The 13908-nt window shown below is 41.3% G+C and overlaps 1 protein-coding gene across 2 annotated transcripts in view; it reads right to left on the bottom strand.

Annotated features, from left to right (window-relative positions):
* Positions 1-13908, bottom strand: part of grin2aa (glutamate receptor, ionotropic, N-methyl D-aspartate 2A, a) — an 81153-nt gene that overhangs the window by 62890 nt on the left and 4355 nt on the right. For both annotated transcript variants that reach the window (XM_034926992.2, XM_034926991.2), the window contains exon 3: positions 13684-13908. This exon is cut by the window's right edge and continues 198 nt beyond it. In XM_034926992.2, coding sequence (XP_034782883.2) covers positions 13684-13908 — 225 coding nt within the window. The remainder of the gene's footprint in view (positions 1-13683) is intronic.

Below are 13908 nucleotides of genomic sequence, written 5' to 3'. Positions count from 1 at the left end.
TTTACCAAAGGAGAGGAATAAAACATGAAGGGGTTCTGTTAACTACCCATGGCTAGGCTGCTGCAAATTCATAAATCAAATCTGTTGAGAAATAATCTATTAAAAGGAATGTCTTCGTTGTCTGTATTTCAAGTGTGTGGGATTCCCATCTTACTCCCCTGCATATTGATGTGTTTGAAGAGACATATGGAGGGAGGCATTGCAAAGAAATGGAGCTTTAAAAATGTGAATAACCAGATGGCTTTCATTTATTTCCAAAAAACCTGATAATCCTGAAGGTATTAAACGTGCCCCTCGTTAAGAGAAGAAAGCACGGGTTTAATCTTAAAGAAATTAAACAGATCATGAACATGATTAAATGTTTAAAAACCGTATGATAGGCAGACCCCCGAAACAAGTTTGTGTTAAACCCTTAAGCACACTGACTTCCATCACTTATATGTACATACTTTACCTATGTGGTGCAACTGGTCATTAAACTGAACCCCTACAAGAGTACCCAGGGGGAACATGGTAAATTTGCACGATAATGTTGGATCAGCAGCAGTTGCTGATGCATAGTTCACCCCCTAGTCCCTGTAAGTCGCTTTGGATAAAAGTGCCTGGTAAATGAGCAATTAATAATAATATATACTAAGTTAATTAAAAACTTCTGTAAATGAATAAATGGCCGTCCTAGGAATAGAGTAGTGTGATTCCGTATATGTGGGGGTCTAATGCCACTGGAACCAGCACCACAAGGGCTGTGAATAGAGAGCACTTCAAATCATATTATTATTTATTTCTTAGCAGACACCCTTATCCAGGGCGACTTACAATATCACATTATTTTTACATACAATTACCCATTTATACAGTTGGGTTTTTACTGGAGCAATCTAGGTAAAGTACCTTGCTCAAGGGTACAGCAGCAGTGTCCCCACCAGGGATTGAACCCACGACCCTCTGGTCAAGAGTCCAGAGCCCTAACCACTACTCCACACTGCTGCCACTAAATCATAACATGCATTAGGGTACCACTTCATGTATTATTATTATTATTATTATTATTATTATTATTATTATTATTATTATTATTATTATTATTATTATTATTATTTATTTCTTAGCAGACACCCTTATCCAGGGCGACTTACAATCGTAAGCAAATACATGTAACCTTATAGTTTATCTCCGTTTGAAATCCAGATGTAATTCAAAGCTTCAAGGCAGCTGTTTCCACTTATTGCATGGCCTGTAGCTAGAAAAAATTATTAACTTTATAATTATAAAATATCTTGACCTTATGATTATAATTATTCATCTCAAGAAAAAAAAAACACCTCTGTGTGCTACAGAGAAACAGACTGAAACAAAAGTCAGTGACTTGACTTGTATTGTTTGGGGTCTAAAACATTGTGGTTGCGTTGCTTATGCAGACTTCCTTCATATACCCAACATGCATACACCTGAAACGAGCAGATAGAGCACCCATTGGCAAGGTTCCAGGTTATCTCCAGGACCGATGCACTCTCTCGTCTATAAACTGCCAGCTCAGATCTGATGCGTTGAGTACATTTGGCACTTCCTACGGTCTCATCTACATATGGCAGACTCGTTTGAATTTGCAGCAGCAGATAGTTGGGATGCTTACAAAAGATCTGAAATGAACCAGTTCAGTTTCTGCAAACATTTTGAGTCACTTGCTATTGACTGACTCGTCCGATAACTGTTGGCTCTGCACTGAATGTGCTTTTAAAGTTGCTACTTATTTATGTTGCTGTTTTGGATGTGATTTATTTACTGTACATGTTCATTATGTTGTTATTTGGGATCCTAAATGTACATTGCCTTTGCTGCAGATTGAGTCTCCTTGGCCAGGTCACCATTGTAAATGAGGATTTGATCTCAGCTGTGTTTTTATATGGTAATAAATAAAGGGATTGGTTGATTGATTGGCAGATCAGTTAAGGTTACCTGATATTTTTGCAGGCTCCTGACCTTTCTCTGTCTGTATCCCAGTTTGCTATCAAGGGAAAGGCTCCTTGAGAGACACTGAGTGCTGTTTACTTATTTAATGTGAATTAGACAGGAGGCATCAATCATGTGTCGCGCTAGCAGCATGAATGGAACGCAGGACACTTGACCTCCGTCCAGGGTTCAGATGGGTTTCTCTGTAGCGCTCCAGCTCAGCCAGCTTCCAGAAATCAGACAGACAGGGGGAGCAATGAGATGGAGAAATCCTGGTAACCTTCATAATGCAGAGCTAAAAACTGAACCTGGGACCCAAAAACAACCTCAAGAGGCTTAAAGACGCGTGGATTGAATTCATTTCCTCATTCCCTTGAGAGGTCAGGGCAGTCTGCGTTAATTGCTTTGCCTGCTTTGAACTCCAGCGGTAAGGGATTATTATGATTATTATTTATTTATTTAGCAGACGCCTTTATCCAAGGCGACTTACAGAGACTAGGGTGTGAACTATGCATCAGCTGCAAAGTCACTTACAATTACGTCTCACCCGAAAGACGGAGCACAAGGAGGTTAAGTGACTTGCTCAGAGTCACACAATGAGTCAGTGGCTGAGGTGGGATTTGAACCGGGGACCTCCTGGTTACAAGCCCCTTTCTTTAACCACTGGACCACACAGCTCAGGTACGCGGCAAACAAATTACAAAGCTCCAAGAAACAGCAGGCCTTCAGCGATGTGAGCCAGCACCTGCCGGTCTCAGTTAGCTCAAGAAATACCTGTGCTGCTGAAATGCATGCGCTGTGACCAATGGACAGATAACGTGTTGCTGAAACCTGCTATTTTTTGATAGCCACTTTCCTATTCATCAAACAGTATGGGAGAGCTTCCAGTTCACTGGGCTGTCGTGTCATTTCACATTTCTCCACCTGTGAATAGACTGACCTATTGTGCACGTCAGTTTTTCCCAGACATTGCAGACATGCCCATCGCGCTGTTAACTTAATGGCATTTGGCCCCAAGAAAAAGACATGACTGCATTGTGGAAAACAAAAGAAAAAAGTTCAAGAATATAAATTGCATCTTCGCTACTGAGAGTAGTTACAGGTCTTTGTTATTTGAGCCTTTTTGTATTCAGCTGTGTTTCCTTAAAAAAAAAAAAAAACAAACAAAAGAAACGTTGACTACGGTATTTTTGCCCAAGCTTCCCCGTGCTTAGTTTACCATGGTTTGCCATGTTTTTAAATATGCTTTACCATCCCTTTCTGATCTTTACAATGCTTCCCCGTGCTTTATCAGGCTTCCACTGTGCTTCATTATACCTTGCTCTGCTTTTGCTATGGAAAACTACAGCAAATCTACTTGGACTAAATAGGTAGACTTTCTACTAAATAAGTTTCTCGCCTCTTATTAGCAATAGCTATTATCTATATTATCATCACTGCCCCCTACAGTATTCCGTTTAGTAGACTAAAAGTGTAAACTGCTCCTTCCTGGTACCTTATCATTTCCTGTGCGGAATGTCACATGATCACATTGGAGATAAACCACTGGAGTGAATCTGATCTATAGTATAGGAAGTGACCAGCTAACAGGAAGCTAAAAAAAATAGGAGAGGATTGCATATTTTCTATTGTTAGTAAACTAGTAGTTGTTTTTAAAGCCTTGGTTGTCACTCGGCAGAATAAGAAATGCATTTCCTCTCTCTTACAAAAATCCCCCAGCCGAATAAACAGAATTGATATAATGTCAGTGCAATTACAACAACTGGCCTCCGGGTGACGCTATGTGCTGTGCCAGCAGCATTTACTGTTGTGTAACATATCATAATATAAATAAAGGTGTTTACATAATAAGAGTAGGATGTAGTAGTTACAGTAAAGAAATCCCTAAGTCAATATCTTAGTGATTTTTTAAAGGAATCCTAACCCGATTGGGCAGTGTGTGTTGAGAGGAGCGGAGACGAGTCGGGTTATAAATCTGTGATTAACGGCTCGAGATCTTTTGCAGTAGCTGCTCGTTGAAGGCAAACCCAGTTCTATTCACTGGAGTAATATTAGCAGAAACTGATTTGAACCAGCGTTTTAGAGTTTAATCATACTGTAGCTGTCGACTTGGCAATCAAAGTTATTGGACTGGGACTGGTGTAAATACAAACCCACTCACAACACTTTCTGCGGTAACGAAGCTGTAAATCAAAATGAAGATCACCAGTACAGATCCCTTTGAAATGAGGCATCAATAAAAGACAGGAATATTGCTGCGTTTGCTCCGTTTAGTCTTCTGGGCGAAATCAAACCCAGCCACTGAGCTGAAGGCAGGTGTCATGAGCAAGGATGTTTCCAGCATGCTGTCCAGGTGGACAGTTAGAAACACCGGCCTCAGGATGGAGCACATCACTCACTTTCTTTATTAAAATCCAGGTCTCTAAAAAAGGAAAGTCCAAAACACTCACCGTGCAATAGCTGTAAAACTAAAGAATGAAATGACGGTACTCATGTCTCAGATTTGACTTACCAGAATGACTGTTCATGTGACACGCCCTGTAGTTATAGCTGAATTAAACAGGCTGGTCCAGGTGATCTCATGGCGAAACGAGCTGGGACACCATCATAAAAAATGTGTTTGAGATCAAGCAGTTGTCAAGGCCATACACAGATTAAAGTCGTCCCGTATTGCTTCTGACATGACATGCTTGGCTGGGCGCTTTACACATAACAGAAGAGAGTGCGTTTCACAAACTGCAGGAACTGCAGCGTGCTTGGAAACCTACCAGCACACACAGAGCAGCAGCCGACACTCAAACAGTAACAAAGACTTACGATTGAAAGTAATGATTTCTCTTTGCAGTAGTGAATTGCTTTTGAGTTCTCCAGGGCACCGTGCAAAGGGTCTGGGTCCCTGAAGCTCGGTGTTTGATATGCAGCTGCACAAATCCTTGCTTAATGAACGCCCAGGTGTTTCTAAATAATATATTTTTGAAAATATTATTATTTTTTAATCCTGCCTTTGTTATTTTCTCAAAAAGCTCCTGGACTGACAGTACCCAAAAGCAATACTCATACCAAGTCCCAAAGCAAAATTGGATCAGCGTTCTCAAAATCTGTTTCCATGCAAAAGTGCAGGACAGGCACCTCTGCTAAAGCCTAATTGGCAAAGAAATATACAATGCTTTCTCTGCTGGGATCATGAGACTCTGCAGAACCAGTTTAGTGCAGCTGGAAACCACTTTTTTTTTTTTTTTTCTAAAGTACATGTGTTTTGCACAGCGCTGGATGCAGAACAACTCTGACGAGCTCTGCTAGTGGATCCCCCGTGAATCGAGAAGATGTACCATGAAATTTGAACTATCAGTGTGTTCAAAATCTTTGCCTTTGGGTACTTACTTTTGAAGCAAAAAAGCCCACACATTTTAAAAGGTCTTTTAATGCACAATGCCTGACAGAATGCAGCCTCGTTTTGCTTTAGAAATGGGTAAATGCCTGGGGTGCTGACATTTCACAGACACAAGAGCCTGTGTCTGAATGCAGTCTGTTTAATGTGAGTTTAACATAAATCTAGTGTGCAACGATAAAAGGCAAACCTGATTCGGAGATATCCAGTGTTTGCATTCCTTTGAAAACCAGTATGGTTCATAAAAATCAGTTAAACCTATCTCAAATCAATGGGTTTTATTAAGAAAAGTGATACAAGATCTTACAGCTCAGGTTTTTCAACTCACATCGCAATGCATTCTGGTATGTGATAGCTGCCTCGTGTACTTTTCACAGCAGGACTACACTTACCAGAATGCATTGGGTTGTGAGATGAACTGTCCCAAACTGTCCTAGTGTACATGGAGTCATATGGTAACCCTAACATGCATGTTTGCTAAAACTATACTAAGCATAGACTACAGTGAAGTGCTGCGCATGTTGAGGAAGATTTCTGGCAGTAATTGGCTAGCTGGAATCCCTGTTAAAAGCTGCTTGTGGGTCACTCTGTATGACCCCTCGCTCTGCCCCTGTTTCAGTTGCTCTCTGAACCAGTTTCCAGCTGGGAGACCATCACAATGACTTCCAGCCTGCCTCCTGGGGGTTTGTGACCTACCTCTGGAACCCTCCTGAGCTCTCCGCACTGCTGCCTCATTTGTCAAGCATGATCCTATGAAAACACAGGCCTTTCATCATTCATCTTCCCGTCCTCTAGACCTACTTGTACAAACGCAGAGGAAGTGGAACAAAAAGTAGTTTACAAGCTGCAGCTAGGAAAAGAAAAGACACGTGCACGGCTAAATAAGAATCAGAGGATATCAGGGCTGAAGATGCATTCAGCAGAGGTTCAGCTAGCACTGCGGAATAGAATCTGATAGCATGAAATAAAGGAAATGTACTATAGATAATATGCTGGTGCTACTGGTGTATTGTCACTTTTAGGGAGAGCAACAAAAAACCACAATCATTTGAAGCATACATGTCATTTTAATTGTGCTCTGCCCAGAAATCATAATCATTAAATTAATGTCTTGTTTTCTCTTTTGTACTGTGCATTTCTCAATTGGGCTCCCTTTTTACGAACAGCATTGCCAGGCACAGGCACATTCTCTCCTTACTGGTTCTGTCTCCTGAGTACCAGTGCCAAGTGTTTTTGCAAAATTTCCTTATAAGCACAATGCTGATTTGTATCCACGTTTCGTGGCTCAGTAACAGAATACAGTACGAGCGCTGGGGAGTGAAATCATGTTAGTTGCATTCCCCAGCTGAGTAAAATCAAATAAACAAGTACCGTGTGCAAGTTGTGAGAATGCTCTAGAAACTCAAAGGACTTTACTTGAGACTTTACTGCATTTATCAACAAGCACCTTCACTCATCATCCTGCAGTAATTGTTTCAAAGTGGTTCTGGATATCTGCTGAACAATTAGAGGGAGGCACCTGTGGGGATTACAGCTCACTACAGATAAAGATGCAAAGAGAGAAAAAGACACACGCTCAAATTGCATTGAGCAACTACTGCTTTCAAAATAGGCCTGCTTCTCTGCTGTCACATCTAGAAACAAGGTGGGCTAAATATCATATTAAAAGAAGAAGAAAATTCAATGCAAGACCTCTACAGAATGAAGCGAACAAAACTTCAAAAAAATGAAGAAATCTTTTCAATCACTGAACCGGTTGAATAAACAGTAGCAATAATATATTCACGCCTCCTGCTTATCTGTTCTAGGACAGATAAGAGACGTGATCAATCACAGGTAGCAAATAGAAAGGTAGCCTATTAGGATGCAGAGTCCACAGTACTTTGTGTTTCCATGACAAGATGTAGCCAGACAAATCAGAACAGAGCTCGCAAATCTCTGTAGCTCAGGACATAGCTTCCAGGCTTCTAGAATGCGTGCAGGCGAGTCCGCGGTAATTGGATTGTTTATTTCGATCTGCTGTGCTGATGAAAACAGCACTGAAATACTGAACATGTGGAGAAAACAGAGCGCAGAAGTGTTGCAAACAAGCCAGAGAAATGTACAAAATGACTGGAGACAGGCCTGGCTTACACCATCCCTAAGAAATGTTTATCAAGGAACATTGTGCTCTGTAATTTTGCAGTAAACCATGCAATCCCACACACACACTTTGCCTTTGCTACTCCGCTGTATACACCATGCTTTTACTGTAGGGATACTGCATCCCTTTACACACTCAGTTATCCAGTGCTTCCACAATACATTCCCATCATGACCACAAAGGCTTCAACTGTCACAGTTCTGAAATGTATAACAATCCTTTGAAAGAAGCAGGAATTCCTTGAGATTACCGTGGCCTGGTCTTTGCACTGTCTTTAAAATGTGCAAAGATTGTTTCAGTAAAAATAGAAAGGCAGCAAACCAGTATCTCGGGCTCTTGGGCATTTCGCTGCTCCATCTAGAAGGAAGCTTGTTTGCAGACAAGCACACCTCACAAAAAAAAAAAAGTGAAAACACTTTTTATGATTAAGGCAACACAATGATGGGTGCCAGGTCATTGCAAGCAATGGAAAAAATAAGTAGCTGTTGGCCTGTTTAAACACTTGAAAACAGTTGCAGAATAAGAACACCTGCCCTATTTAAATCCATATTTAAATCTACGCACTGGGATTTCAAGTCAAGACTCCAACCAGCAACATGTGGCAACAGATGTCTTCATAGTTGTTAGAACTGGCTGTTGTTAGAAAGCTGACAAATAACGATAAGTTCTTGGAACAGAGGCCCACAAGGAAGTCATTAGCCCAAAGAAGCCATGCTTTTCCCATGGTTATATTATGCATTTACCACAGTTTTAGTTTGCCATGTTTTTTAATATGCTACACCATACCTCTCTGTTTATCTCTGCTTTACCAAGCTTTCACTGGGAACTTTTATAAGGGTGTGGCCAAGTTTCATCACAATCGGACAACCATTTCTCTAGATATATCTTTAAAAGTGTGTGACCTGCTGTACTATTGCAAAAGTTACTGGAGGTTATAGTTAAAAAAAAAAAAAAAAAACACCAATGCAAAATATTATTAATTCGTGTCACATGGAATCGCAAATTGAGACTGCATTGTTACACAATTAAACATGAAAGCAGAACATCAAATGTGATCATGAAATTGCCTCATTTCAGCTGCCTCTTTATGTTATAATTGACTAAAAGCCTATTCTTAAGAAGATGTCATTGCAAAGGAAGATTTAAAGCTAAAACCAATGAGCTGTTTCTCTGTGTTGCTGCCATTCAGAAGATAAGTGGCCACGGATGTCATCGATACGCACCCAGAACCCAGGCGAGGAAAGTGCAGGCGTCCCCTCTGACCTATCGGCATTACATTAGACCCCTCTTCATGTCAAACTACAGTACTGACCACTTCATTTACTGTCCCGTTTCAGGTCACAACTTTGCAAAGGAACATGGAAAGAGCAGCATTAAATCCGAGGGTCTTTTTAAATGAAATCCGAGGGTCTTTTTAAATGAAATCCGAGGGTCTTTTTAAATGAAACCCGAGGGTCTTTTTAAATGAAATCCGAGGGTCTTTTTAAATTAACTAAGCTGCCGTGGTATTTCTAACATTGCAGAGCAATGAGCAGGTGGGCAGGCGGAGGCACTAAACGATGGGCAGTGAGATTCTAGGACTCCCACCACGGGCCTTGAGGAGCGGTCCATCTGAACAGAACGTGAAGACACACCACAGCAACCCCAATAACGCACTGCGCAGATTGCACTCCCTAGCTGATTCATTCAGTAACTGCAGCACGGGGTCCCACCCCAATGCACTCTCCTACAACGTGCTTCAGGCTGTGCTGATTAAAAGTGATATAAAGCGGAGTGAATCACGGATGTTAATTCGTCATCTCACTTTTTTTTTTTATTATGGTTGTTTATTGTATGCATGCTTTGGCAATGCAAATAAATGAGATAAGCAGTATGCTACACGCGGGTCAGCCTTGGCCTCTCTGTGTTGGCCTCTTTGCTGGCTCGCAGAGTTAATTCATGAACTCAATCAACTCATTTCTGTGAAACTCAAGGCTACATTTCTGTCGCATCAGCATTAATCCTTTTCTTCTTCTTTAGAACCTGTAAATTACTCCTGAAGTGAAGCGAGAATGGTCTGCTTTGTAACCCCACTGAGCACATTGAGGGAGATCGGGGGTCGAGAGCCGTTTAAAAACTCAAGATACTCGACAGACACAAATATCACTTTGATTTTTAGTTTATTGTGCCTTTCATTTTCTTGCAAATGTGTGCACAGCTATAGCCCCACTGCTGGGCACTAAACGCATTACATCGGTATTCTAGATTAGTGCTGGCCACCTGCTGGGCAAACACAGACATGATAGCAGTAATTTGTGAAAGAAAACCAGTTACAAATCTGTAAGCAGTGAGCCCGAGACAGTACTGTGCACATTCTGCTCTTTTCACTAACCCTGCCAGCTGATCCAGAGAGATAGGGCCTCTGATCAGGGCCCAGACTGCTCTGTATACATATTTTTAATGGAAAATACAGTTAATCTGACTTAAATGTTAATGGAAAGTAACAAGGAATAATTGAACATCAATTTAATATGCAATTGCATATCTATTAAATATTAATTTAACATTCATTTAATATGCAATTGCATATCTATTTAATATTAATTTATGCCATGTAAAGTGTTACCGAAATAACACCCTTCTTACACTCCAAAAGACTCATTTCTGGTTTGTACTATTTTTAGCTTGTCAATGAGGCTTTGTTAGCTGCACAGCTGAACTAGTTGAAAATAAAACAGATAAGACTGAACACAGAATGAATCATATCTGCACAGCGCCTACGCGCTTTTTAAAAGCAGGCTGCAATCAAAATGCCAAACCTGCTTTTCATAACAGTGGGAAACTCTTTCCTCAAACTCCTCATTAACCTGGAGCTCAGTGTCTTTCTGCAAGACCCACACAGCCCATCAGTCTTAGAGTGGCAGAGAACAGGGGTTATTCTCTGATAAACACACACTGCATTCACTGTCCTCAGAGGCATTGCAGCTGAAAAGGAATGTGATTGCTTCTGTTCTGCAAAATGGCCAGATTAAGCCAGGTGCCCATATCACTGCTGATCTCAACATTGTGTGAAAGAGCTTCCAGTTTCTAAACATGCTCAGCTTGTCAATACCAGTTGGAAATGGAACACCGGGCTCTAGGGACTGTTTTAAGGAATGCTTTTGTTAAGGACTGTGTTGATAAATTAAATCAAAAGTCTTTTTTCCAACTGCTTTGGAGAAGGTTTAGCAGTTTTTTTTGTTTTATTTAAAACTGTTTAACCTAAGAGAATATAAAAGAAAAATCATTCCTAAAAACAGTCTCTAAGCGTTGTGAATATGACCTGTTGTGGTGTAATATAGTGCCGTTAAAGAGATGCTAACACTGACACACAATTCTCCAGCTGCTTTTAACATTATCCATGGGGGGCAACTCATGTTACTCTCTGCAGAACTGGAATGGTTACATATGAAAAACCAAGATGTATCCCAAACAGCGTTATATAGTGAAGCATGTACTTTATATGCAGCGAGCATCTCCAGAGAGCTGCAGCAAGTTGTGTTACTCAAAAACAGCACATGAACCCCAGGCAGCAGGAGGGCCATGCATCTTCTTTTCCACAGGAGAGTGATCACCCTTCCCTGCCTCATTTTTAGAACATCGTCGTACTTTCTGATCAATTATTTTGTCCTTCCATTTATTGAGTCCCTTGGTGTTGCCAACCCATCTTAGAAACATGATGCATTAACGGTGCCTCGTTGACTCTGGAGACACGCGAGACGAAGTGCACCGAAACAGGAAAATGTTATGAAAGCACTAAATCAGGGAGATGGTAATGAAGCCCTACTGAAATAAATCCGTCTCTGGGATAACCAGCACACATGCATCAAGCACACATTCCCCGGCATGGAGTGTGGGCGTTGCTAGTGTGTGCTGGGGAGACATCAAATACAGACTCTCTGACACCTGTCAAGGGAACCCGGGCTCAATGGCCACATTTCTGTTGGAGCTACAGTCGTGAGCTTTTTTTTCAGAATATGATCTACTTGTAAATAGAAGATATGCTTGGATTTAAGGTTGGAAATGAGAAATAATTAACTATGCTGCATTTAAAGACAGACAAGGCCCTGCAATATCGGACATGCCTTGGTCCATTAAAGACATGGAGGTACACCCAGTCTCCTTCACTACAATGTGTTCTTGTTGAACCTGGTATTACCCTCAAGGCTTTTCCTGCATGAGTGAACACGAGCGAATCTATTCTCTCTGTAGAGGATTCATTGACAGCAGCATCACCTCACAGATGAAGCTAAGAGACAGTGCTAACAGCTTGCTTGATGATATATGCGACCTGCATTCACATATTGTTTTGTCTAATTTTCAGTCACTTCCCTTTAGCGGGTTTGAATATTTTTATTTTTTAATTAGGTGTGTATGTTCAGAATAATACCCGACTCACTCTACCTACTTAAAAACGTGCGATCATCACGCAGCGAAATTGTGAATGAAGTGAATGGCAATCCTGTTTCATTGCCCATTGATTAATTACTTAGGGACCCGGTGGATTCTTCCAAGGATTGGGATTAGTGGTGTCTCAGATAAAGACTTTTGCATTACAATCCTGCTGCATTCTGCAGTAATGATCAGTCTCTTGTGAGCAGCACTGTCTCTGAGGCTTTGAAATACTCTGAGGCTCTGAAATACAACTTAACAGCGAGATGAAGCTTCGAGCAGGGATCTGGCAAGCGGGTAGCAAAGGAGCACATCACAATGCTTGCTGAAATACAAGCAGACCTGCTTTGTAATTAAAATCACTCTGCTTTGCAAAACCCTACTGTACTGCACAGTCCAAATACGTGTAACTTCCATCTCCTTTCTGTTCTGTAGCCTCTTTCTGAAGCTGCTCTGTTTGATAATGAGTTTCTGGGATAACTGGAGAGCTTTTCACTTGTACACTTTCTACAATTACTCCAAAATACATGCAAACAAACTTGAGAACTCACTTGCAAAAGGAAGCCGATGTTAACGATGGATATAAAAGCCTTGCTTGTGCCTGTGCAGTTTACAGCAAGTGAGCCTGTTTATTCTGCTTACTTCCTGATTCAAGCAGCTCAGCTGTAGAGGTTATCATGGTCATTTTAAGGCATGTTGCAATTCAACATGTTAAGGAAGAGACCAAGTGGAATGGGGTTAGGGAGCAAACGGGAGGCAGGACTGTGCCGCCCGCCTTCTAACCTGTCCTGTACTATAAAGAGCTGCTTTATTACAGGAAGCTCTGTACTGTTTGAAGCACGCAGGCTCTGCTTGCTACCTCCCTCAGTCCCCAGGCAGGGGGGAGTAACAGATGAGAAGCTGAGACTCAGTCGAGGAAGGGTTACCACGGACACTCCTGGGAGAGACTCCAGTGAAGCATGAAGACGCCAGCCTGCCATTTTGTCAGGAATGCGTTCTCTAGAATCCAGTGCTGCTGGGTGACGGGTGCGAGTTTGTTTTACTTCAGGGAGGGGCCTGCCTGATGTCAAGGATCTCAAGCCCAACCTCCTCTGAATGAGGTTGTCTTTGCACAGATGGTTTTCTCTTCTGCCATGGGAGCAACAACTCACACGCTTAATTGTAAGCAGTCTCTCTCCAAAACGTGGTTAAATACCCTCTGACAAGATTTCCAGAACACAGAACTTGTTATCACCTTTAATGAAACGGAAACCTACTTTATAGAATGTGATTAATTTACCATCACTCCATGGCATTCCCTTTACATCCAAATGAGTCTTTTAACTGTGTTGGTTATATATATATATATATATATATATATATATATATATATATATATATATATATATATATATATAGACACACACACGCACATCTCCTTAAATGCTTTTCATAACCCTTGAATACATTGTAATCCCCTTCATTTTTACTTCTCAACCTGGCCAGTCACATTTCAAGCATCACACTGCAAGCTTACTGTAATGTTTTGACATTAGAATAAGGTATTATAGCAATACAAAGGAATGGGAAGATGAAATTCTTCACTCACAGTAAACAGACTGAAGATGTTTAACTGTGGAAGGCAACTTCACCTTGAACAAAACTCCTCCACAGTGAATGGATGAGCTTCACTGCTGGGATGCATTGCTTCAGCAATTGAGTTGCACAGCTGAGCGCTGCTTGGAGATACAAACCTATCCTGCCTGCAGTACAGACCCTTTGCAAATCAAAGCCAATGTTTTCTGTCCCTTACCTTGTCTGCCATGATCATGGAGGATCCCCCGTGGATTCCCAGGATGGGTATGAAAGTCTGGGACGAAATAAAATCCAAAATCTGAGCAACCGCTTCCTGGTCTGTGTCGTCCCCAAAAACCACCCCATGGATTTTGGTTCCAGACATCAGGTCACAGATGTGAGTTATGATACTTTTCGGGTCGGTCTGGTTCACCAAGATAGTGACCACATTGACGTCAAGGGT

This window comes from Acipenser ruthenus, chromosome 22, assembly GCF_902713425.1.
Source record: "Acipenser ruthenus chromosome 22, fAciRut3.2 maternal haplotype, whole genome shotgun sequence".
Taxonomy (NCBI): Eukaryota; Metazoa; Chordata; class Actinopteri; order Acipenseriformes; family Acipenseridae; genus Acipenser; species Acipenser ruthenus.
Note: the sequence above shows the minus strand (reverse complement) of the source record. Positions and strands in the feature narration are given on the sequence as shown.